Source organism: Phalangium opilio, unplaced genomic scaffold, assembly GCF_054372755.1.
Source record: "Phalangium opilio isolate 3A_F unplaced genomic scaffold, DU_Popi_V2 ptg000031l_1, whole genome shotgun sequence".
Lineage (NCBI taxonomy): Eukaryota > Metazoa > Arthropoda > Arachnida > Opiliones > Phalangiidae > Phalangium > Phalangium opilio.
In genome coordinates, this window is record NW_028324158.1 from 1,038,849 (window position 1) to 1,064,946 (window position 26,098).

At 38.2% G+C, this 26,098-nt stretch overlaps 1 protein-coding gene across 5 annotated transcripts in view; it reads left to right on the top strand.

The window, feature by feature from the left end:
• Positions 1-20,598, top strand: part of LOC149687026 (cytochrome P450 4V2-like) — a 43,823-nt gene extending 23,225 nt beyond the window's left edge. For 4 of the 5 annotated variants that reach the window (XM_089869535.1, XM_089869536.1, XM_089869537.1 and 1 more), the window contains 7 exons: positions 3,913-4,115; positions 4,654-4,723; positions 7,749-7,875; positions 8,433-8,588; positions 14,229-14,402; positions 15,689-15,938; positions 19,067-20,598. In XM_089869535.1, the coding sequence (XP_089725661.1) occupies positions 3,913-4,115; positions 4,654-4,723; positions 7,749-7,875; positions 8,433-8,588; positions 14,229-14,402; positions 15,689-15,938; positions 19,067-19,224 (1,138 nt within the window). In that variant the 3' untranslated portion in view covers positions 19,225-20,598. The remainder of the gene's footprint in view (positions 1-3,912; positions 4,116-4,653; positions 4,724-7,748; positions 7,876-8,432; positions 8,589-14,228; positions 14,403-15,688; positions 15,939-19,066) is intronic. The other variant, XM_089869539.1, reaches the window with a different exon arrangement.
• The last annotated feature ends 5,500 nt before the right edge of the window (positions 20,599-26,098 follow it).

Genomic DNA, 26,098 nt, shown 5'->3' on the forward strand with positions numbered 1-26,098 from the left:
CTTGACTGAGTAAGCCTTGTACATCATACACTAAACTAAGCAGACGCTATATTTCAATCCGTTAGGTGGCGATATCGTTACCCTGCTATCCTCGCGAATTCTCTCTCATTTTGGGGGGGGGGCTTAAAAATAAAGAGTTGCTCTATGTTCCCCCATCGCTTTTATAAAGCATTTGCCCATCCAGAAATTCGGCCTCTTTCGTAACTTCCCCTAATCCACCTCTGGCTTATCTAATCCCAACACCCAAATTCCCAAATTAAATGTACAGGTATAGTTAACCACAATGATGTGTCTGTCTAGAAACACTTGCAAGTTAATTTATTTAACTTACAATATAAACATATTTATTAAATTTGAACACTTACATAGATGGTAATATCATAAACTTGCTTAGTTACGAAGTTTCCCTAATACACGGTATTAACTTCGTTTGATTTACAAATATCTCTTACGTTAAAAATGTGTTTAGTTTTTTATTAGATTTTAGACTTTTTGACGAGTAGAATCCCTAAAATAATTTTGTAAACCTTCTAATGCCAAAAATGCGACGTATTTTATAATTGTAGCGCTCCCATTTTTAAACTGCTAATCTACCATTCGCGAACTTCCCGCCAAAAGTTTTCAATTCAGTCCGCTAGAGGCGCTGCGTGTTAGTTAGCCTCTCATTCCTCGGCGCGTATTCTCATAAACCCCTGTATAACACCAAGTAGTTTAGCTGATATTTCTTTTAGCAAACATGATTAGCTAAAATAAAACAAATTTCAGCGTTTTGTTACTCTTTTAACTGTAATTTTAGATTTAACTAGCTGTTACCCGCGGCGTCGCTCGCGTGTAATAAGAACTTCCATCAAAATGATATGAAGAATGGGTAGATTTTACTGATGACTGATATTTTTGTAGCACCCTATAGGAGCGAGGGCACTCGGCGTTGCCCGTCAGCCCGTCGGGACATTTTTTATTATTTTTCACGCGAACATTATTCTATAAAGAAGGGTTTTAAGTTTTTGGCCGTCATTTAAAAAGATGGGAACAAATCGAACCTGAAAGACCATTCAACCCGCCTATAGGTCAAAGGATAAAGATGAAAATTGGTACATGGGTTGTTTTTGACCCAACAAAAAATATACTAAAAGTCCCCTGCTGTAGAGCGCGAGCTTTCGCCGCCATTTTGGAAAATGGCCGCCGGGAATGCCAGCTACGATGTATTCCACGTTCTTCTTCAAAAATTATGAAAATTGGTACACATTATGACTGGAACCACGTGAACATCATGGCAAAATTTTAAAGCTCTGTGTTCAATAGTTTGGTCGCCATATTGGAAAATGGCCGCCGTGAATTCTAGGTACAGTTTATTTCACCATGTTGTTCGAAAATTATGAAAAATGACAGGTATTATAATCAGAGCTGTGTGAACCTCATAGTAAAATATTGAAGATATTAATTAGATAGTTTGGCCGCCATGTTGGAAAATGGCCGCCATTAATGTCATTTAGATACAGTATATGGTTCAAAAATTATGAAAATTGGTAATAATTAGGGTGAAGATCGTCTAAACATCATACTTGAATATTGAAGATGTGCTACTGATAGTTTGGGCGCCATCTTCGAAAATGACTGCTGGAAATGCTAAATATATTTAAAATATATAAATCTTTTCGAAATTCCTAATTTGAATAGATGATTTTCATTAACGTAATTAACAACAAAAATGGCCATCTCGAAGTTGAAATTATCGACGCCATCTTTAAAAATGGCCACACGAAAGTTATTGCCTTAAAATCTGAAAGAAAGAAAAGTTATTCAAAGCTGTTATTCTCAACATGTTGATTAGAGAATATAATTTAATATGGGGTTTATACATTCTAGTGTTGTTTAAGATTAGATTCTAGACAAATCTCTAACATTTCATTCATATTCATCGTCATCCTGAAGATTTTTTCATAATAATTGCATGTAAGAGGCCTGGATTAGGCGACAGACCTAGCTGGGGGCCTTATCAGCGCCCCTCCCCATCATATTCCTAATAGAAATTGCGGAACCGCCGTTATGGCACACGGTATCAGCCAGCGGGCCCGACAAACGCCATTTGAGCAGGTGACAGAAGCTGGACACCATCAGCGGCAAGCCCAGTCAGAAGGTGGTCGGTGACAGGGAAGGATTAAGGCAGCAGAAGGCTCGAGTGGACGGAAGAGTTCGCTCCAAGCACAACTGTGCCATACGGTCCAAACAAATAGTGCACCCGCGACCCCTAGAGGGTTGCCAATAGCGGGGGCGAGCCAAGGCAACACCTGGGCGGGGACGAAGCGGCCCAGCAAAACCTTCACGGAACGGGGCAAGGAACGGTCCGAACCAAGGGCGAACCCAAGGAACTCCCTAACCCTAACACTGAACTCAGGCACCCTCCGCCACGACAGGTCCTTTGAGATAAAAAATTTTAAAGAACACTTCTTTCATTTACGTGCTGTAACTGGTTGTGGTTATGATAAGGCGTGGTTTAAAGTAATGACAGATAAACAACATCTTACAAATTCGTTGCGATTTTTTAATGACCATATTGCATCTAAGAAAGCCATAGCTGCTACCGTAGAGAGATTTCTTGCCGCTTATTAGGGTGATAATGGACACGACACGCTTCAACTATGTTGATTTTACACGTATAATGGAACCGTTGCCACACTTACTGTCAAGTCCTCATTTGATCTCGCTAAGCTTCATCCAACAACCGACGCCGAAAAACTACATTTTTTCCGAGCTTATCTTCAAGTCCCACAATAGCTACGAAACGATTTAATGCCGACCAGTGGGGATTGGTTCGCGATCGCGAAAGTCGAAGACCCATTCACACCATTGTCGTACCGGCATCAGATGAACTTATAACGCTCATTATTTGTACCTGCAGTCTACAGAACATTTTGTATAAAGAACAGTGAATGTAGACGATCGATATTTTAGACTCGTAAATAGTTATTTTGATGGCGTTTAATACGTTCATGAAAATCATCTACTCAATAAAGACATATCGAAAAAAATATATCTGTAATATATTTTCCAAGATGGCGCCTAAACTATCAGTAGCACGTCTTCAATATTCAAGTATGATGTTTAGACGGTCTTCAACAATATTTTTACCAATTTTTATAATTTTTGCAGAATATACTGTATCTAAATGATATTCCCGGTGGCCATTTTCCAACATGGCGGCCAAACTTCCTCATGAATGACTTCAATATTTTACTATGAGGTTCACACAGCTCTGATTATAATGCCTATCAATTTCCATAGTTTTCCAAGAACATGGTGAAATATACTGTACCTAGCATTCACGGCGGCCATTTTCCAATATGGCGACCAAACTATTAAACACACAGCTGTAAAATTTTGCCATGATGTTCATGTGGTTCCAATCATAATGTGTACCAATTTTCATAATTTTTGAAGAAGAACGTGGGATACATTGTAGCTGGCATTCCCGGCGGCCATTTTCCAAGATGGCGGCGAAAGCTCGCGCTCTGCAGCAGGGGACTTTTAGTATAATTTTTGTTGGGTCAAAAACAACACATGTACCAATTTTCATCTTTATGTTCAAATGTTCTAGGTCAAGCCCTTTTTTGGCCTATCTGTCCTGGCCTACTAAGTGTACTAAATATTTTCGAAATCGTTTGAAACGCGCGGACTCTGTTGCATAGAGAAGATTTTTTACTTTTCTGGTCGCCATTTTTTAAGATGGCGGCGGATTGGAAAAATCTTTCTTAGTACGCGCCTACTACTTATGAGTAACGTTCCTGCAAATTTTCAGCCTTCTAGGGCAAGCGGTTTGGGCTGGGCGTTGATTATCAGTCAGTCAGTCAGTCAGGACTTTGATTTATATAGATATAGATAGATATAAATTATTTGAAAATTGTTGACTTTTAGCCGGGACAAAAAATGGAAGACTCGAAGACGTATGCTCACGCCCTCCTTTCACTTCAAAAACCTGACTCGATTTCAACCAATCATCGACGAGTGTTGCGCCCGACATGTCACCTATTGGAGAAAATTACTCACCTCAAATAACAACGGTTCATTCCTTGACATTAAAACTCTTGTTAACAACCTCACCTTGGATATCATCACCGGTAAAATTACTTCCTCTCCTTTGGCGTTAATGTGCAGGGTCTAAACCTTCACCGACGAGCAGTCACTATAATTCTCAAAGCGCGTTGATGTTATGCAGGGAAAATAAGTACGGGACTTTAAGACGCTTGTACTTTTAAAGGCATTAAAAGTGAAAACGCAATAGCTGTAATTCAAGAAACAGGATGAACCAAAATTATTTGTTATCGGACTTATAAAAATCATTACTGATTGTAACTTAAATGTTCAAAATGCTATCCGTCGACATTACTTAATTGTACAGCAAAACTTCAGCCTTCTTTAACTAGATACAATTTCTGCATCGTTTAACAAGCTACAATGAACCTTTGTGTTGACGATATTTAGTCGAACCGAATTTAATTGATCCAGTGTAAATTACGCGGCTTTGATTAGTTACTCTGAAAGCATCTGTAATTTTCCCTGCATAAAATCAACGCGTTAGGGCAAGTATCGAGACTAGTTGCTGGCGAAAGTATCCTCACTGTATGTATAGTAACTTCTGCTTCTTTTTTATTTTAGAGTCGGTTATGGGGGTCACATTGGACAACCAAAATTCAGAATCCGAACGTTTTAAGGAAGCTTTGAAAGAGTAAGTAGACAAAACCAACAAGGGCATAATTAAACTAACTTGTGTTGAAATACAGTCCATTTCAAGTATCGGGTTCCTGTCAGCATTAAAAATAGGCAACCAGATTCGATCTCATGGGCCACGACCAGCAAGCGATCAGTTTTAACTAATTGTTTAACTTCAGTGCAAAATAGTCCAAAGAGATAGGAGAATTAGGGTGAAACCAGTACCAATTATATTTTATATATACGCGGCATTTATTAGGACAGTATAGCCCGAAAGCTGTGTCGCGACACATTAGTGTGCCATTTGAAAACCATGTCGAGATATTTTAGACCAAACTTTAAATTCAGAGTTAAAAAATCGTACGTAGGCTTCGTGGATTTAGATGATACAATATTTCTGAACACGTGCACGCTACGCGGTAGTTTTGAGTTATTGTGGACCTACTGTTTGCAGGAGTCTAGTCTAGTGAGCTTGTATAACACAGGTTGTAAAACCAAGCCAAACCAACCAAATATTTTGGTGGCAAAGACCAAAGCCAAATGAAGAAATTGTTAAAAATAGAGATCTTTGAAGTCCAAATATACAAATCTCATGGAAAGATGAGTAGATGACAAAAGATATGTCGCAACCTCGAAAACTTTTGCAAAACACTGCATTAGGACTTGGCTTATTCCTAGACCTGTAGTGTTAAAAATATTTCATTCTTATGAGGACGACCTTTAGAATATTGATACAGGCTATTCTAAGTTCTGGTTCGTATTGTGGGAGAGACTGTTTAAAAGTTCCACTAATGGACTAATACATCAGCGGTGAAAATTTTGATTTTTAGCGTGGCTAACTTAACTGATCATGGGCTAAGCAGTTTAGTTGAGTTTAATTTAAACCGAGTAATGGCTCAAAACCACTTTGTTAAACCTAGTGAAGGTTTTCAACCACTTTTTTAAACCTAGTGAAGGTTTTCAACCACTTTTTTAAACCTAGTGAAGGTTTTCAACCACTTTTTTAAACCTAGTGAAGGTTTTCAACCACTTTTTTAAACCTAGTGAAGGTTTTCAACCACTTTTTTAAACCTAGTGAAGGTTTTCAACCACTTTTTTAAACCTAGTGAAGGTTTTCAACCACTTTGTTATACCTAGTGATGGTTTATAAATAAGCCAAGTTTAACCGAATGAAGGTTAAGGAAAACTACATCCGTTTTGAAAAAGTTTTGTGTTGTTGAAGATAGTGGCGCTGAGTTTGGTCTATGTATTGGTACCATCTCTATCCCTTTTTATGTATCTCATTTATAATATTTTTGGTCAATCTTTTTTTCTGGGGGTCCCGTTTTCAGTAATCGCAGCCAATAATGTTTGAGCTTAATCGGGTCTTCATTTCTGACACGGGAGTTTTGAAAATTCGTCAACAACTAATTTTTAATCTCAGGCGTTAAAATCTTGGAGAAGAGATTTGCATTCCGGGGAATGTTGGCGGGCCATGTGCAGCAATGAACCTCTCCCATAGTCCCTTGCCCGAGCACCTAGCTCTGATTATCTTTAATGTATTGATAAGTGCTTCCGCGTATCGCCACATTATCAGTGTGTGGACTAGCTTCTATTTTTATGACATACTGCATCGTCGACATTTCCATCACACTCACCTCTCCAAGTTGAAAGAGGTCTATAACATTTTTCGCCTCCCCCTCCCCGGGAATTTCACGCCTTTTTGACGTAGACTTTTCTTCCTCCACCACCTTAAGTTTTTAGCTATAATTTTTTTAAGAGGGCCGATATCCGCAGTATTTATCAAAAGTATCTGGTTGTTAATTTCTGGATTTAATGTATATCATCTATAAAGGATGGGGAGTTATATTTAGACAAAGTTAACCACGTGTTGACCATGAATGAAACAGTGTGCCGAAAGTAGTTAAATATAGAAAATATTTTCAGAGAGCTACCAATTGTATATCCTGGCACACACGCTAAATAATTACGCAAAACGTGGAGCCCGTTGTTTTACTTACAATGCATCTAGACTAACATTTGTGAAAAGTTCAAATATAAGGCCAGAACATTTTTTAGGAAATGGAACATTATTTGCGGTAAATTTAGGATAATATTTGCATAAAAAACTGTACATACATATGGAGTAAGTTTTATGGACAATAAAATTGTACCCGGGTTATGGACTCAGCATCAACCAAAATAAATATTGGGCATTCAAAATCATGACGGATTAGTGAAAAGTCTTTTTAATAATCTTAATGATGATGAATTTCATAGATTTCCCCCCTTTATTTTGCGCAAAACCAAGAATCAGGACCGCAATTAAATTACCCCAGTTATAGGTCTGATCGGGCAAGCTTTCATTCTTTTTCGCATGTTCTCTTTTTGAGCGGCTAGAGATAATTTATCTTAGTATGGAGAAATGGAAGCAATCATGCTGTATAACTAAGAGGGTAGTTTTTACAGACCAATCGAGTTGTCTATGGAACTATTAATAATACTTGACAATTAAATTGCCACAGTTATAGGTCTGATCGGGCAAGCTTTCATTCTTTTTCGCATGTTCTCTTTTTGAGCGGCTAGAGATAATTTATCTTAGTATGGAGAAATGGTAGCAATCATGCTGGATAACTAAGAGGGTAGTTTTTACAGACCAATCGAGTTGTCTATGGAACTATTAATAATACTTGACTATTTCATTATTTAATTTTTAACGGCTGTAGTTGCTTATCAATATATAGCGATAGTTGCATATTCAGGTCGGTAGATAGCTCTCGACTTGAAGAGGTTTATTCGGGTTTTTTTGCTAACTCGGTTCAGAAATTGGGAACGGATTTGCTCTGATTTGCAAACGGAGAACACGGTCATGGGCACAAAGACATGGTCACGGATAGACAGATACACAGACATAAACATCCAATTAAATGCCTCTCCGTGACGTAATCGTCACTCGGAGCGGTAAAAAACCGAAATGAAAAGAAAAAACAAAAGCCATTCCCCTTAGAATATATTTTCTGGTTATTTTCATTCTTATGGTTCTGTTTTGTGGGTGATTGCAGTGTGGCAGAGTGCTTTCTGGTGCGCGTGCAGAGACCGTGGTTGTGGCCAGATTTCTTGCATAATCTGAGTGCTGTCGGAAAGAAGTTCAATCATGCGTGTTGCGTTCTCAACGGCATTGGAAGAAAGGTAGAGGAAATTTTTGAAGGGATAGTAGCGCGTTAATCGATAATTATACCTTTTCGATAGAATCTGAATAGGCCTATCTTATTACATTTGAGCAAGCTGTAAAAAACTTAAAAAAATCATCATGCAGATATTTCATACGAGTGCGCCTAAGGATCATTTCGTGTTTAGTACCCGTATGAACAGGAAACACTTTCCGGATTGTAGTTCCTTAAAACACCTGGACAACGCCGAGTATCCTAGCTAGTTAAAAATAAGCGTTAAAGTATTTGATATATTCTTGTTCTATCATTAGCGAAAATATTTTGGTTTTTATCTTTGTCGACCATTTGAAGAAAACACCAGTCGCGAGCTAAAAACTTTCCCACCAGAAGGTGGGCCAGTTATGACGTCATATGTCAATTAAACAACGGGCTATGTTATATGAAAAAAAATTAGTTCAGTGTCTCAATATTTCCTTTTCATGTATTTAAAACCTTATGGTACTCGAAATCATACGCTACTATCCGTTCAATCTCTATATAAAACGGTCACTTTAAGCCAAATGCTTTCTTTGTTAGATAATATCGGAGAAGAGCGCTTTGTACGGAAGCAAGAGTTTGGAAGATTCTTCAATGGACAGTTCGTTCCTGGATATTCTGCTTCGTTGCCAGAGATTAGATCCCACGATCACGGAAAATGACATATTGGAGGAAGTGAACACTTTCCTATTCGCGGTAAATACACTGGTTTACCTTAATTAAGAAAAGTAGATGGAAGAGAAATGTTGCCAGATCGTGCGCGGAAATTAACGTCTCCGAGAAAACCTTCCGATTAGCCTGAGGCTTGACAAGTGCTGGCGTGTTGCCGAATTTTTCAAAACTGCTTTATCATTTTTAGCTAGGTCTGGTTATTGTAATAATAGACCATGAAATAAACTAAACAAGTTGGCCCGTCGCGTGAGGCCGAAAAGGTTATTTTCCTAAAGGGGGCTGCGCAAGAGGGGTGAAACGTTTTACGATGCTGTTGCTATCTAGACAGTAAAATAATATATTTTCATTGGGAACATAAGCTAACAATCGTCTGCTTCATCAATTCTGAATGTTTTCAGACCTAGGCTTAGCGTCTTTTCAAGTAATTATTATAAATTAAGCTTTCATATTATCAGTGACCGGTCTAATTTAATTAAGATAATATCAAAATGAGTGTGAAAGGTGGTTCACGATGTTGTGTCAAACTCTAAACAGATAAGCTTAGCACTAGTTAGTATATACGTTACTAAGCCTTGGTTCATTCAAAGTATAAATCCCAAGAATGGTATAGATTCTATAGTCTGTATATTCCTGTAAGTTTTTCAATTGAAAATAATGTTAAATTTACCCTCCACGCACTCGTCTTACCAAATCCAGAATTTTTGTTTTGAAATGGGACTATAAAAACTACATCCTTACCTTACAACTCCGTCCATTTTACTTCAGTCTTTCTGACTTAGAAAATTATACCAGTCGCGCATGCGCAAGGGGGCATATGAAAAAAAACCTTATTCCCTAGCATGCAATGTAGTACTAGCTTGAAAATTTTGAAGGGTTTTATTTCATGGTCTATTACAGGGTGTTTCTGATAAGCATGTCATAAATTAAAGGGTGTGTGTTCTTTGGGTCAAACTGAGTGAAAAGTGTCAAAGAACATCGGGTCTACAACGCTTAGTTTCGGAGGTACGGGCCTCCAAACATTGACCCCAAAACGTGAAAAATGTCACAAATGTGGAGTAGGACATATTAGCTTGCTCATCTTGTCTAGACAATTCCAATACCCTGCCATCTTAGAATTCTAATGAGCCATTTTGTAACAGAAGCGTATTATTAAAGGTAGAAGTGTGCAAGGACTGGTCAATAAAAGTTGGTTCAAAGTGACAAACAAAGAAGAGTTTCAAGTTAATGTATCATTTATTCGTACATGTACAAAGTTAGCAGTTTTAGATGCCCACCATTAGCATTAATGCAAACATGTGCCCGTCTAACGAACGATTCTTGGACATGTTGAAAGATGCCTGGTGTGTTTCGGATTGTTTCACACCCTTCAAGTATTCGTTGTCGCAAGTCGTCCAAATCACGGACTTCACTCTTGTACACCAAGTCCTTGAGATGACCCCAAAGGTAGAAATCACACGGAGTCAATCGGGAGATTTCGCCGGCCACGCAACTTGTCCTCCTCGTCCAATCCACCTCAAAGGAAATGTAGCGTCGAGATGTTCTCGAACCATACGACTGAAGTGTGGCGGTGCCCCGTCGTGCATGAACCACACGTCACGTAGCAATGCTAACGGTATGTCCTCAAGTAGTTGCGGTAAAGTCTCTCTTAAAAACTCGAGATATGCCTTGCCATTTAGTCTGGGTGGTAGAAAATGAGGCCCTAATAAATGTGAGCCGACAATTCCGCACCACACATTTAAACTAAATTGAACTTGGTGACTCCTAACAGTTGTTACATGTGGGTTTATCTGACACCATTCATGGTCATTGTGATGGTCTTCAATTCTAGCCCCAAACAATAGGCGTCTAAGATAATCTGCATAGTTAAGTGCTTGCACTTTCTGAATACTCCTCCTTGTGCAAACCACCTCCAAGAAAATGTAGCATAGGCCAGATAAGATTTTTACGTGAACGTAAAACAATCAGAAACAAAAAGATTTTACTCAGATCTTAAAAATTGCGGTCGGTTGGTATAAAGTACGATGCTGTTGTTCACAAAGTCACAGAGTCGCTTAAACCTCCGGTAGTGACATAATGGCGTACACTAATGCAGAATATGCGGATATGCATCTTTATGTATGGACTTGCGCGGGGTAATTCCATGGAGGAACGGAGACAATACCAGGAACAATTTCCGCAACGTCGCGTACCGGATAGACCAACATTCGAGGCTGTTGACCGGCGCTTGAGGGACACGGGTCAACTACAACCACGAAATGATCGGGAACGAGATCTTCAAGAAGGCATCGAGGACATCGAACAAGACGTTCTTACCATGTTCGAGGATGATCCATCAACTAGTACCAGACAAGTTGGACGACAGTTAGGCGTCAATCACGTCTTAGTATGGAGAATTCTAAAAGGGCAACAGTTTCACTCGTATCACATTCTGAAGGTGCAAGCTCTTAACCCTGCAGATTATCCTAGACGCCTAGACTTTTACCGGTGGTTTGTGGCTAGAGTTGAAGATCATCTATTCCCACGCGCTCTTTTAGTTACCGATGAGGCATCTTTCTCCCGTGATGGTATTTTGAACTATCACAACGATCATGAATGGCGTCAGATAAAGCCACATGCAACAACTGTTAGGAGTCACCAAGTTCAATTTAGTTTAAATGTGTGGTGCGGAATTGTCGGCTCACATTTATTAGGGCCTCATTTTCTACCACGCAGACTAAATGGCGAGGCATATCTCGAGTTTTTAAGAGAGACTTTACCGCAACTACTTGAGGACACACCGTTAGCATTGCTACGTGACATTTGGTTCATGCACGATGGGGCACCGCCACAAATCAGCCGTATGGTTCGAGAACATCTCGACGCTACATTTCCTTTGAGGTGCATTGGACGAGGAGGCCGAGTTGCGTGGCCGGCGCGATCTCCCGATTTGAATCCGTGTGATTTCTACCTTTGGGGTCATCTCAAGGACTTGGTGTACAAGAGTGAAGTCCGTGATGTGGACGACTTGCGACAACGAATACTTGAAGGGTGTGAAACAAAAAGAAACACACCAGGCATCTTTCAACATGTCCAAGAATCGTTCGTTAGACGGGCACATGTTTGAATTAATGCTAATGGTGGGCATTTTGAACAATACCTCTAAAACTGCTAACTTTGTACATGCACGAATAAATGATTCATTAACTGGAAAGTTACGACACAAAGATGGCGATGCGATGCCCATTCTCGCTCATGCTAAATATATGTTCTTTCTATTTCGTCCATACTTGTGACTACATCATTTATGACGTAGGTTTGGAAACTATGTATTATGAAACAACTGTTAAAAAAAATTGAAGTTAAGATATTTAAGCGGCCTTCGTGGCGTCAGATATGCGTAAAATAAGTTTGTCGGATCCCTAGTTAAAAGTAGATCTGCTTCCAGCTCATGTTAATATTGCGAAACAAAAAAATATTTGCACTAAGTAAAACTTAACCCAGCTGTATCGTGTCTACGCTAAATACTTGGCTCACATTGTACCCCTCCACTTGCAGGTAGAGTAGAGAACGATGGACTCACACTTAATTCGCCAACAGATTTTCTAGCTAACGACAGATTTTCTGGTATTAAAAGGTTCAATTTCAAAACCGATTTGTTGAAAACACATATATTCCGGTTCTTTAGTTAGCATATGTGTGATTATATAGCTACTACGATACAATTTTGTGTACGTTTGTCTGTTTAGCACAAAGTCGAAAAACCCGGGTTTTTTTTAAAAAAATGCCCAGCCCACCGGGTTTTGTTGGATACTTGGTTTTTTATGTTTAACAGCTGCGTGCATGGTAGAAATTGTCATTCAAAAGTAACTGCCTAGTATAAAAGTCTTAAAATGTTTCATAAAAAATAGTATATAATATTAAATAGTACTTTCGAAGTTGAAACAACAAATATCTTTAAAATCAAATTATTCTAGCATTCAAATTCATCATAAAGGAAGATCTGGGTTTTATTAAGTGGGTTTTTATGGCGGGTAAAACCCAATAAAACCCGCGGGTTTTTTTTGGGCTGGGTTTTTTTAATTCGAACCCTGCTTTCGCACTCACGAATCTAACATTCCCTCTCCTCTCCTAACCACACTAAGCTAATACGGAATGATTTTTGTGACTTTTATTTGGGTGAGTAATACTGAAATAGCTAAAATTAAGACCCAAGGGCGGCAGAATCATACGACCCTACCGAAACGCCGTTGAGGCAGTACAGAAATAACGTCATATATAGCAATTTCCTTCCTATCTAACTCTAATCCAATTCTTTACGAGGGATTTTCTATAAAAGGCCAATTAATATAATCTTTGCACGAAAAAAAGGGGTAGGCAACCCGTCTTTCTTTGCGCAGTCTCAGGCGCCCTAAAAGCGAGTTGGAAAGATAGTTTTTACCCCAGCGCATATCGCTCTTAGCTTCATGGAATTAGTGCATATAAATCGGAATCTTCCTATACCTGTATTGGTATCAAGATGATCTAGACCTATGCAAACCGATTTATTTCTAGTCAAAATATAATTATTTGTTTAAACTTTGGTTATAAGTGTAATAGTTTGATACGAAAAAGATTATTTTAGTGAATAGTGCGTGGCTCTTTTAGCCAGGGTTTAGTTGAATTCAAAATGGAATCTTGTTGTATGAATTGTAGATAAAAACTTATATTGAAAGCAAAGACTGCAGGATTTAGAGAGAATATTAGTCAGTGTGCGATAAGCGTAGCTCTTCCCAATTTCTTTATGAAGTCGTTCTCAACGTTCCACTATAGTGAAATTAATCATGTAAGAACTAGGGAAACGGAATCTAGTTCTTCCATGATTCAATCGCAGCGCAGTTTAATAATTTACGGCCGTTCCACTGGGTGGAACCCTTCGCCACTGACAAGTCTAGATTCTTCTCCTAACGCGTTGGTGCTATGCAAGGCTAAACTATGAGGCGCTGATGGAGAAAGAAAATGAGTAGTCGCAATTCCTCTAATTAATCGAAAATTCTTAAACGCCCAAAAGTGATCCCCCTCTGGTTATCCACTATGTTACTGATCTTCATGCAGGAAATACGTGAAAATGTGCTTGATTTTTCTATATCTTTATACAGCCTTCAAGAATGGTCATCTAATAGGTTTACCCCAATTCTAGTGCCCGTATGAAAGGTCTACTTAAAAATCACATCTTAAAACCCCCAAAAGGTTTCCTCCGTCCTAACACCACCCTCATCTTATAGTGTATTTCAACTTGGTTACCGGAGACAGGCTTTATTAATGTCCACATACGCAGTTTCCAACATTTAAGTTTCCAACAGTAAATGTAATGGGCTTCGAACATATAAATTAAGTCCAGTGCTTGCCGGAGATAGTCTCAGTTACTAGTTAAATAACATCGACAGTCACAATTTCGAACATTTATGTTAGAAACAGTTATTGTAATTTGTTAGGAACACATACATTCAAGTCCAGAGGTTTCCAATGACTTGTGTTAACTTTATTTCGTTAATATTAAAGGTATTAGCGGCTTCTCATTAAAATTTTTCAACTAGGCCTAGTATAGGTAAATCCTGTAAAACGTATTCCTGCATAACACCAACGATTTAGAATGGTCGCCATCGATGGTTTGCACCTTTATATTGATTGTCGAGGGTGTGCCCGTAGGGTCCTGATACAACTAGTTCAAACTTGACTTGGGCGCTCTACATGATTGGTCTGCACCAAGAAGTCCAGAACAAAGTATACACGGAAATCGAAGAAGAGATAGGAACTGACACGCACCGTCCCTTGACCCAAGACGATCTCAAGCGATTCAAGTACTTAGAGTCAGTCATTAAGGTAATATTCCTTATATACAGGGAGAATTATATGGGCAGACAACAAATTTTTAAATCAAGTTAGGCTAATGAAAGAACATCAAAATATTTCAGAAAACGTTTAACAAAAATTTACTTGCAAATTTACCTTGCGAGGTGGGGTGGCGTACCGGTTAGCGCTTTCGCCTCGCAGCAAGAGGATCCCGGGTTCGATCCCTGACTGTGGCACCGGGTGAGAATCTCGGAACAAATCCTTCTGCGTAGAGTTTGCAAGTTCTCTCCCCGCTTGTTAAAAGGAGTTTTCCTCCGCGGTCTAACCCGGTTTCTCCTTTCCATCAAAACTTGCTGAGGTTAACGGTAATAGTTAGTATAGGGCGCTGTAGGTTAGCTGTGGCATAGGGGCTAGCCACCACCCCTCTATGCATTGTAAAGGGACCCACCTGTAAATAAGCCACAGGCTTAGTGTGGAAATCCCTTCGTAGACAAAGCTTAGATTATTATTATTATTATTAAATTAAGCTATTTTTCACATAGAGAGCATTCTGTCAACACCTTTACTCTCTAAGTCGTGTTTTTTCTACGTGTGACGTAGAATGTAGGATTGAGAACGAGGTGGCCTTGAAAGTGTCGTTTGGCGTGGGTCGTTTGTGGATAATACACGAAAAACAAGAAGGGTAGTATGCATGAAAGTGGTTAAGAAAATATCGGCCACCTGGTCGTATTGGGAAAGGAAGTTTTGGTATAATTTTAGCGACAACATCGGAGTGCGGAGCGAGAAGCGCAACTCATTCTCGCGCAAACCGTTGCTTATTTCACATTGAGAGTAAATATATATCGAAAGCTCTGGGCCTGAGTTACGTATACAAATACCATCAAACGTAGAATTTTCATGACTTGTTGCAGTAATAGAAAAGCTAAAACGAATTTATAGATACACGAAGATCTGTGTATCTTTGTATGCTGGAAGCCCATATGTTGTCGCGGTTGCTTATATCTTGAGTTTAAAATAACGGGTTTTTAACATGTATACTTCTGAAACTTCGAACGTATATATAAGATTGAAGGAGCTATTGGAGCCGTGAGATCTTCCTTATACAGCTCGGCATTAGGCGCATGGCATAGCGTATGGGTTAAAAGGAGAAATGATCGTACAACTCCTATAACAGGAGCGTGTTTGTAATTTTCATAAATTATTTTTATGTTATTTCAGAAGTCAAAATTTATTAGAAATGATTGTCTGAACATTTTATTCTTCGTTTGTAGTTGACAAATGTCACAGTCGCTTTTTATTGCTGCCTTTCGTTTCAGGAGACTCAGCGTCTATTTCCACCAGCAACGATCACGGGTCGCCGGCTTACAGAAGACTTGAATCTTAGTGGCGGTCGCGTTGTCCCTGCGGGGACTACCACGTGGATTTTCTACCGTGCCTTACACCGTGACCCAAAATACTTCCCCAATCCCGAAAAATTTGATCCTGATAGATTCACTATGGAAAACTCCGTGGGAAGACACCCCATGGCTTTCATCCCCTTTGCCGCTGGACCCAGAAACTGCATAGGCATGTATCAAACCATGGAGCTGTATTATAGAAGGAACGCGACCACCGACAGGTTATGTCAGTGTCCATAGAAATACCTCTCGTTAATACCGTATAGACGGAAAAATAAATTAAACAGGAAGGCCTGGAATCGGCAGATATAAGGTGCCTAGTGGAAGGACATGGGTTTGAATTAGATGTCAGCGATGGAGCGGATCTTTTGGGTACATTATATCGTACATTTAGCTTAGGATTGGTTAAATATTATTAACTTCGTGTGCTCCAGTGCTTCTTGCTTAGTTACGCTCAACGTCGCTTAACCCGCCATATCCTACCCATAATGGACAAGAACCCCGCAAATAACCGTTATGGTATTCAAAATATTTGTTTTTGTTCTATTAAGACAGCCTAGAGCTTATTTTTCCATAAATAGTGGGTCAGAATTTCGTTCGTATCATGCGAATTACCAAAGTGGTTAAGTCTCGGTAACACCCAAATGTATTTTCCCCAATTCCCATCCGCCCCAAAATATAGGATAAACAGAGGTCACTGGATTTTATTTCCAAATAGTCCTTTTTCAACAGTCGGGGTAAATAGACCATTCCATCCATTATTTACAGAGAAACCAACACACAGGGGGAGACGACATTATAGGTTATTACCGTCGTGGCAAGAGGCAATGCCAGACGAAGCCCGAGTTCACTACACGCGGGCGGTCCCTCCCACTGTCTTGAGAAGGACTCTTTGGCACGAGGGAAAGAGACCAAGGCGGTGGCTCCACCCCTTGGGTCTATGTTTCTCTTATGGAATTAATGGAATGGTCTATAGAGTCTGAGGTTGTCTTAAGACATAACTACCGGCAGGGTTAAAAAAAAAGCCCAGCCCAGCGGGTTTTATTGGGGGCTTGGATTTTTTATCCTTAGCAGCTCCGTGCATGGTAGAAATTGTCATTCAAAAGTAACTGCTTCGTAAAAACAAGACGGCCCAAGGGCTCGTAATAGTAGCCACATCGTACGAGTGAATAGCCCCTCTATACCCTACCCTAATGAGTAGATAACCCCTCTATGCCTTACCCTAATGAGTAGATAACCCCTCTATACCTTACCCTAATGAGTGAATAGCGCTATCTTTTTCAATGCTTAAATTATTTACCGTGCATAAAATCAGAGTTAATAGCCCCTCGATTCCCTACTCTTAACAGTGATAAAATTATAACCGTATAAATTTACTTATGCTGTAATTCTAATATTCCGGCGAATCGAAGAACAGATAGTTTTAGTGATAATCCCCTCGATGAGTTTACAACATAGACTTATGCCGATTCACACTTATCGCATATTATAAATTTCTAACAAGGACTTATGCCCAGAAACTTTTGAAAGAGAAAGTTTAGTTATAGTGATTACGCATTTTAGTGATTATCCCCTCGAATTACCTTTAGCAATGCTAAAATGATCAAACGCATAACGCTCATTTAACACTATGTTAGCTCTTTCTAAACCCACATTTGAATTAACCGCCAAAACGTTCAGTCAAACATAACATAGATGACGATAGCTGCCGAACGAGAACGAAACATATGAGGAGCGCGGTAAGAAACGGGGAAAATCGTTATCTATTGAATTAGCACATACATAAAAAGAAAATAAATATAAAAACCCCAAACATACAAATTCATAAGTATCCGACCCCACAGATAAAAATTCAAAAGTATCCGACCCACAGATTAAGAGGTACCCCACCCCACATCAGCCCGACATTTTAGAGATAAAAATAAATAATAAAAAACTCGGAGTTTCTATCAAGTCTCTATGGTTCAATGCTAGAATTTCTGTCTATTGCGCCAGTGACTCGGGTTCGATTCCCGGGTCTGACCTGAAAATATTTTAATTAGAATTAAATCTCTAACCGAGCCCAGTTACCCCAATGGGTGGGTTGTGGTAATATGAAGTTCCTTTTAAGCTAAAATCTGACGATAACGAAAGCGAAAACTCCGGCCACCAGTACTACTACTACTACTACGGCTCGGGTCAAACTAAGAGCCTATCGTATACTACGATATGGCTAAAAACCCCAAACATACAAATTCATACCCCGACATTTTAGAGATTAAAACTAAACGATAAAAAATGGGACTTTCTATCAAGGGTCTATGGCTCAGTGGTAGAATGTCTGTCTACTGCGTGAGCGACCCGGGTTTGATTCCTGGCTGCGACCTGAAAAAATTTTAATTGAAATTAAACTTCTAACCGAGCCCAGTTACCCCTATTGGTGGGTTGTGGTAATATAAAGTTCCTTTTAAGCTAAAATCTGACGATAACGAAAGCGACAACCCCGGCCACTACTACTACTACTACGGCTCGGGTCAAACTTAAGAGCCTATCGTATACTACGATGTGGCTAAAAAGTCTTAAAGTGTTTCTTAAGAAAATAAGTAATATTAAATGGTACTTTTGAAGTTGAAACAACAAATGTCTTTAAAATGAAATTATTCTAGCATTCAAATTCATCAAAATTGTAGATCATAGTGATGGGTTTTATTAAGTGCGTTATGATGGGTAAAACCCAATAAAACTCTCGGGGTTTTTCGGCTGGGTTTTTTAATTCCAACCCTGACTACCGGTATGTGGATCGAAAGACGTTATATATGATTGGACACAATAGGGAAATTGGTGCACTAGTAACGTTTAAGCGCTATCTAACGTCTTTGGTTCAACATACCGGATGTTCAGTCTTACCCCTATTTTAAGCATGTTCTATTGGGTTACGGAGAGGTTAGGTACCGTATGCAATCTCTTTGTTGCTAAGAAATATAAACAAAACTCCAGCATTTTTTCAGTCGATTTTAGGAAAATTTTTAAGACGGAACATCCGGTGTGAGGATCCAAAGATGTTATATATATGACTTCAAACAAGAGTAATTTGGTGGACTGGTAACTTTGAAGCATAATCTATTGTTTTTGGATACATATACTGGATGTTCCTTCTTTACCGTATGTCAAGCAGACGATACGGAGGTCGCTTTTGGAAAGGGTATATTGGTAGTTTTAGTTAAAAGTCTTATAATTTAACTTGTCGGTTATTGGACATCTCTCGCGTACACAAATAAAATTAACGAAAACACGATTTTAAATTGGTTCCGATTTCAGGTCAAAGACTGGCCTCAATGATCGTGAAGACAACGTTGCTTCATTTGGTCAGATCTTTCCATTTCAACTCAACGCAAACGCTAGATAAAGTCAGTCTCAGCAACGAAATCGTACTAAAACCTACCCACACCTTACCTATCACCACAAAATTGAGATAGGGAAAGAGGAATTGTATTAAAATAGTAAACTGATCCTCGAAATTACGAAGCAATTCGAATGTTATAAAATAAATATCGGTTGAAAGAGGCTTAAAACAATTCATTAAGGGCAGTATGAAGTCATATCTAAAAGAGCTACCGCTCTCTCAGAATTAAAAATAGTATGCTTATAACAATCTCTCTTGTTCTTTGTTATGTTTGTGCGTTGCCTTGGTTAGGTTGTGTAATCAGGCAAGACAGGTCATTAGAAACTTAATAAAGTTTATTTACTAGTAACATTAAAAGTTAAGATACATTCGTCTCGTGAACTGCATTCTAGGTTAGCGCGAATCATACTGTGCTTCTACCGCAGATAAAAATCATTATATGTGAGGGATTGGCCTATTTTTTATCGTTAATGGCTATTTACAAACTATGTAAAAACTAACTCCTTTTTTACATTCACCTATACTACATTCTTTTACTTCTATAACGTAACAATTAAAACTACAAGGTGTTCGTGAAAGACCTGCAAGAATTTAAGGGGTGTTCTTTGAAAGATTTGGAGTCGAAAATGTTCTTTACATTTTGTTGTCTATATCACCGTTTTTAGTCACATAGTGTGATGTATATCTAGTATGAGGCTGTTAGTTTCACCTGCCCTCTACTAGTAGTAGTCATCGTCGTCGTCGTGAAATAGAACCGCCTTTGGCAGTATTAAATCTTGCACTCGTCATTATTTAATAGCGAGGGAAAATTTATTCTGGTTTAGTTGATGTTACAGATTATAGGTGGTGTAAAATACTTTCATGTCAGTCTAGAAATGTTTCCAGTCGGTGTCGCGATTTAAACTCAGCATTTTTTCATTAGCGAATGCAGGGATCGAGCCAACCAAAAATTAACAGTCATTGAAATAATAAAAGAGTCGCTGAAGATATAGGCCAAAGTTTGAACCATGTTTGAATGCAGATTCATACCGCCTACCAAAAGGAAAAAAAACTCGACCCTCGATGAATGGATAAAAGAAATTTAAAGTTGGAAAGGATCTAAAAGCCACTGATATTGACAAATCTGAAAAATAGAGTATATACTATTGATCAACTACCCCTCCCCTAAATAAAATATACAGTATGGAACCAAACAACTAGCTAAGACAAAATGTTTTAAATAGAAATGGAAAAATGAAGGCACAATATTCCTAGGTAAAATTGATAATGCAAAGATGATTTAAATCTTGTTTCGAGTGAAATTTAATTCATAAATTACAGCTGTCTTTTCAAATGTTTGATAAAACTAATGCATTTTTAAATACTTACCTTGATATATAAATTTTACATGGCATCTTTCCTACTTACTGATATTAATAAAATTAATTGTTTCAAAATATTTCATTTCAATACTCGTAGTATGAAATTGTTTTTTTACGAATTTATCGGGGGGTTTTTTGGAATCCTTGGAATGAAAATTTGATATTACAGAACGAACAGAAACCTTTGAAATAACCAAACGATATTTAGTCTTTAGACAAATATAATGTACTTTATTCTACAGAATATAAAAATATAAACGATGGAGTCTTAATATATATTAAACAAAATTTTTAATTCATTAAGAAACAGATAAAAATCAAAGGTGCAACTTCTATGGTTATTGATGTTAGTTTACCAAACAATTGTATTTATTTAATCGGATGCTACAGCTCTCTAAGCCACAATATAACACATTTTGCTACAAGCTTTAGATAAAAACTACCTGATGTAACACGTATGTGAAAGACTGTGTGGATACGAGATATAAATATTGATATTTTAGATCCAGCGGAGATTGTTGCCTCAGACTTTCTTAAAAGCTTGCATGAATGTGGCATTTATACGTGTATTAATATGGCAACAAGGGTTACAGAAACTTCTAGAACATGTTTTGAAAACATCTTCATTAAGAAGAATGAAAACTCTAATATCACTTCATACATATTAGAGACGAATACAACTGCTGTTATATTCATTTTTTTCATTAGACCGAAAATTAAAATATCATTATTTTGGTTTCGGGTAGGTTAGGTTAGGTTTACCACAGGTAAAACGTAATTAAAATAAGTGCAATAATACAGTTTCAACTCATATTTATTTCAAAGAAAATAAGTGATGTTAACATATCATAATGTTTCAGTTTTCATAATATATATACCACACACTAGGTCTTCTTGCAGTTGAAGTATGAAACTGGCCATAGAGCTAATGGTAAAAATCGCGAACAACAAGATTCTGTCGTTGCGCATAGAAAGGATTAGCCTGTTTATGGACATACAACCTTACAATATATCGTAGTGGTATCTATGCTCCTTGGTTTTCGTTCCAAAACTTCCGTTGGCTGGGCCTCCGTCGAAAAGAAAAATGGCGATATGGTGGAAGTAGAAACACGTTGCAATTCTTATATTAAAGATACTGCGAATAAATTTCTCCAAACCGTTTTAATTTAACCACGGAATTCTCACTCACATATATCCCAACAAAACATTATTGACGATCGTTTAAATGTTTTGTAGGAAACTAGAAACCCCGTCTAATAGCCAACTTCTTAGCCAAGGCTTAATTTACAAAGACGTTAGCTCATTATCGATTTATGGCTATTCTGAGGATGTTGAAGTTCTAGCCATAGTACTGTTAAAGCCATGATTATTAAGACCGTCCGGAAAACTCGGAGCACAAAGCCCGTTTTTGACTTTTCGACCCCAACAGATAGCAAAAGGCGTACACAATATGTGAAGGTAGTTCAAACGCAACTTTTTGCTCATGATACAATAAAAGATAATCGTCAAAGAATTGCATAATAAAATTCCGCAACGATTCCAAGCCAATCGGCAAATGAACAGTGTCAGAATGTAGGTTTGAGGATAAAACCAATACATGACGCTTATGATAATGTCAGGCAAGTACGCCAAAAAGTACATCAGGATCATAGCCGTCAATGCCATTGTGATACGACGCTCTGCGGCAGCATTGTTTTTCTCCACTTTCTAAAAACCGTATGTAAAATTGTAAATAATAGTTTCCATAAATTAAAGACCTAATTTCCTGTTAAAGTATGTTTGCACTAATGAAAAGATTCGACTGCCAAGCTAAGTTCCCGACGCTCGATAAGTACGCCTTCAAAATAGCCTGTCAATTATATAAGCAATATTTCGCGCCAGATGCAACAGAGGAAAAAATTGTTCAACTCACTTAACTATCTACGCCGACCAAGCCAGCGTAACCATCATACTAATCAGTGTCACGTACTTAGCTTAGTTCAGTTAGTTGGCGATACTTTTCGAATAGTGCACTTTAAAATAAGGTTATCACCGAAATTTCTACGAAATAATGAACGGCGGAGTTATATTTGTAATATCATAAGGACATTGTATCTCTAAGGGCCCAAGATTCTATGTTACGGTCCGATTTGGTCAGCCATCCGTCTCATCTCAAGTGGTATAATAATTGTATAGCCTAAACAGATGCCGAGCGCATTCGCTGCAGAGTAACCCGGCATTGAACATTTTTCCCTCCTTCAAAGATTTCTCACGACATCTCTTCGTGATTTTTACTAAGCGCGAATTTACCTCTTGTGTCTGAGAGAGCTGAGGGGTTCTGGAAATTCTCTTACTTATTTTTTCCCCTCAGTCCTTCCTCTATCGCCTACCCGCCTGTTTTAGTTTGATTCCCAACCGCTTGGGAGCGTTATCTCAGAGCTCGCCTCTAGACCACGACCGGCTTAGTATATCGGTCGTGGCTGATTTTGAAAATTATTTTTCTCTCCCGCGAATTTCACGAAAAATTCGGAAGGAGCCCCTATACAAAATCTACGTCACATCTAGCAGAACTAGATGTTTTTGCTAATAGATGCGCTTGGGCCCTTAGAGAGAGAGATCATGCCCTTATGGTAATATATTATAAACCGCCCATGACGAAATCTAACCCTTACTCCTTAGGAGACTAGGAACTAAACACTAAAGAGCTTTCGGGTTCACCCGTCTGAAAGAAACTAACCATTTATATAACATTCAATTTAAAAAAGAGATTCTTAACTAGAGTTAATTATAAAGCTAAAATGTAACGGGAGTTAGAATTGAACATTCCAACCTTGAGAAGAACTCAGCCAAACTCTTTTTAAAAGCTTCCCTTGATGTTATTGATAACACGCAAGATATTTGGTCAAATTTGTTTATAAATTGTGACTGTGCAAAAACAAAGATACAAACAAACGAACTAGGCTACTTTCTAGAAGTTACAGAAGTTACGTATTACTCATCTAGTACAGTACCTTCGTTTTAGATGATACTCTTTCCGTGTTTACCAGCGCTTCCCTGTCCCACCTGGCCATCCATAGTCGCAAAATGAGGGCTAATGACAACAACATTAACAGAGTACACGGAACAGCCGTGCTGAGCAAAACAGCAATGGGAAAGTACATTATGAAAATGCTGCTAGTCTCAGCGTATCTCCAGTTTCCAGTCAAGCCAACTAGAAGCTGTTTTTCAATTGTAGGGTCCGTGGTTGATAATGCCAGATTGTAGACGTATAATAGACATTCGAAAGAAAAGTAGTAGTAAGTCCACAAGCCAATTGATGACAAAAGTACCAGGCCACAAACGAGTTTGCTACGAAATTTGGTGCAGTAGTTAGCGGCTTGCAAAGGGAACGTAATTGCAACAAATCTCCATAAGCCAATTGTCACTGTTAACCTCAAAAAAAAAATACTTGGGATTACTCAAATATAATTGCTTGAAAAATTCTTAGAATGTCCTCATACTTAGAAACATACAATTAAAAAAGATCATTTAACTCACCAATTTGAGATGCAAATGCAGGTCTGGCTGAAACAAAGGGAAATAGCTGAAAGCATGCTAACTTCCTCGGAAAACTCTATCACCCAATTCTTGTTAAAAAACATAGCGAACTCATAAAAGAACGTGGCGTATAAAATCAAATTTACGCTTTCGAGAGTGGCCAATTGAATGTTTATGGATGCTGAAAGGTTCGACCGAGTCAAAGCCACAATATTAAATGCGTTAGCAACTATTCCAATTATGCAAATTAAGAGTTTCAAATATGGCAAACCGAACGAGAAATAATTCACAAAATAATCCTGTTTAAAATCTTTGTACGAATCGAAACCTTCGAACGTAAAATTTTTTGTATCAAATAGGATACATAACGTTTCATTAAATATTAAATCCATAATTATTTTTGAAATAAAATTTTCAATTACACTATCATAACTTATTGGCGTGGAAAAATTTCGAGAAAATCCTACTTGGTCCAAAATTTTACGACTCGTCTCTTTCAACCCTCTTAAGAATGTCCTTCCTTGGAAGCAAACAAACTTGAATAAACTGCAAAATTACAGGGAAGACTATATATAAAAACCATCTAGCTATTAAAGAGAGGGTTTTATTAGCTAGTTGTCGTTGGGTAATATACATAATAACTTTTGCGATACTGTTTTGTGTGTTTGTTTGTTGGTGGACTCCGTGTACATGAAAAACAAGCGTGGCTAGATAGTACAGTAATACTATAATATGCAAATTTTAGCGCCGTGTTTCGTTTTTCCTGGTTCATTTGAATTAGATATGACCGTGTTTTTTTTTCTTGATGTTGCAAAAAAAAATTTCCACGGAAAATAATTTTTCTTTTAATTGGTTAGGCTATGCAATGGGTATCGGTTTCAGCACAACTACCTACAGGCCAATAAAAGCCTCTTTGTGGATAGAGCCAAATCCATGTGCCTCCATCTCAAATTCCAATAATTGCACATTCAAAAATACAAATTAACAAACACACAACATTTTTATAATGAGATTATAACTAGAGTAATTTGAGTTAAAGTAAAATATATAACGTGAGTTTATACGGAGCCTCCCAGATACCTAGGCCCGTGCGTGTCGATTTTTAAGTGGGGAAATATCCAGTTTCATGGAGGAAATATTTTCACCCAATATGTGTACTAGATGGCGCTCTTATTACAGTTGCAAAGGAGGTCTTCCATAAATTGTCGCTGATATTTTAGAGGCCAATTATAAAAATTTTATGCAAGGTTTCACCCTTAAATTAACGTAATTTTTTAGGGGCTATTTATTTATTTTTTTTTTGAATCTCTTTGGAGTTTTTTTTTTACTCCTTCATAACCTTTCATTTTTGTAACCTAAGCTTTTTCATCCTTTACTTCTTTGGCATGATTGTTTAATAAAGGTCTTCGGAAATTTGCTAAAACTTTTTTTATTATCCGCGACCTCGGCTTCACCGCTCTACGTCTATGCCTTGCCCTAATATTGTAGCCGTCGACGGGGTCACGAGGCTGAACTTATTTTTATTCTACTATACTAAAAGCGCCTCCAAGCGAGAAAACTCGGCGAACTAAATTATTTAAAAAAATTATTTAAAATTCTAGCTTTGCGATAGGCACGGGCCTAGGTATCACGGAGGCTCCGGTTTATAAGATACTAGCTGTTACCCGCAGCGTCGCTCGCGTGTAATAAGAACTTCCATCAAAATGATATAAAGAATGGGTAGATTTTGCTAATGACTAATAATTTTGTAGCACCCTAGGAGCGAAGGCACTTGGCGTTTCCCGTTAGCCCGTCGGGACATATTTTATTACTTTTCAAGCGGACATAATTCCATAAAGAAGGGTTTTTAAATTTCTGGCCGCCATTTAAAAAGATGGCCACAAATCTATCCCAAAAGACCATTCAGCCCGTCTATAGGTTAAAGGAAACCAGAGTACTACATATTTAAGAAATCAGTTGAGACGCGCGGACTTTGTTGCATAGAGAAGATTTTTTACATTTTTGGGCGCAATTTATTAAGATGGCGGCGGATTGGAAAAATCTTTCTTAGTACGCGCCTACTATTTATGA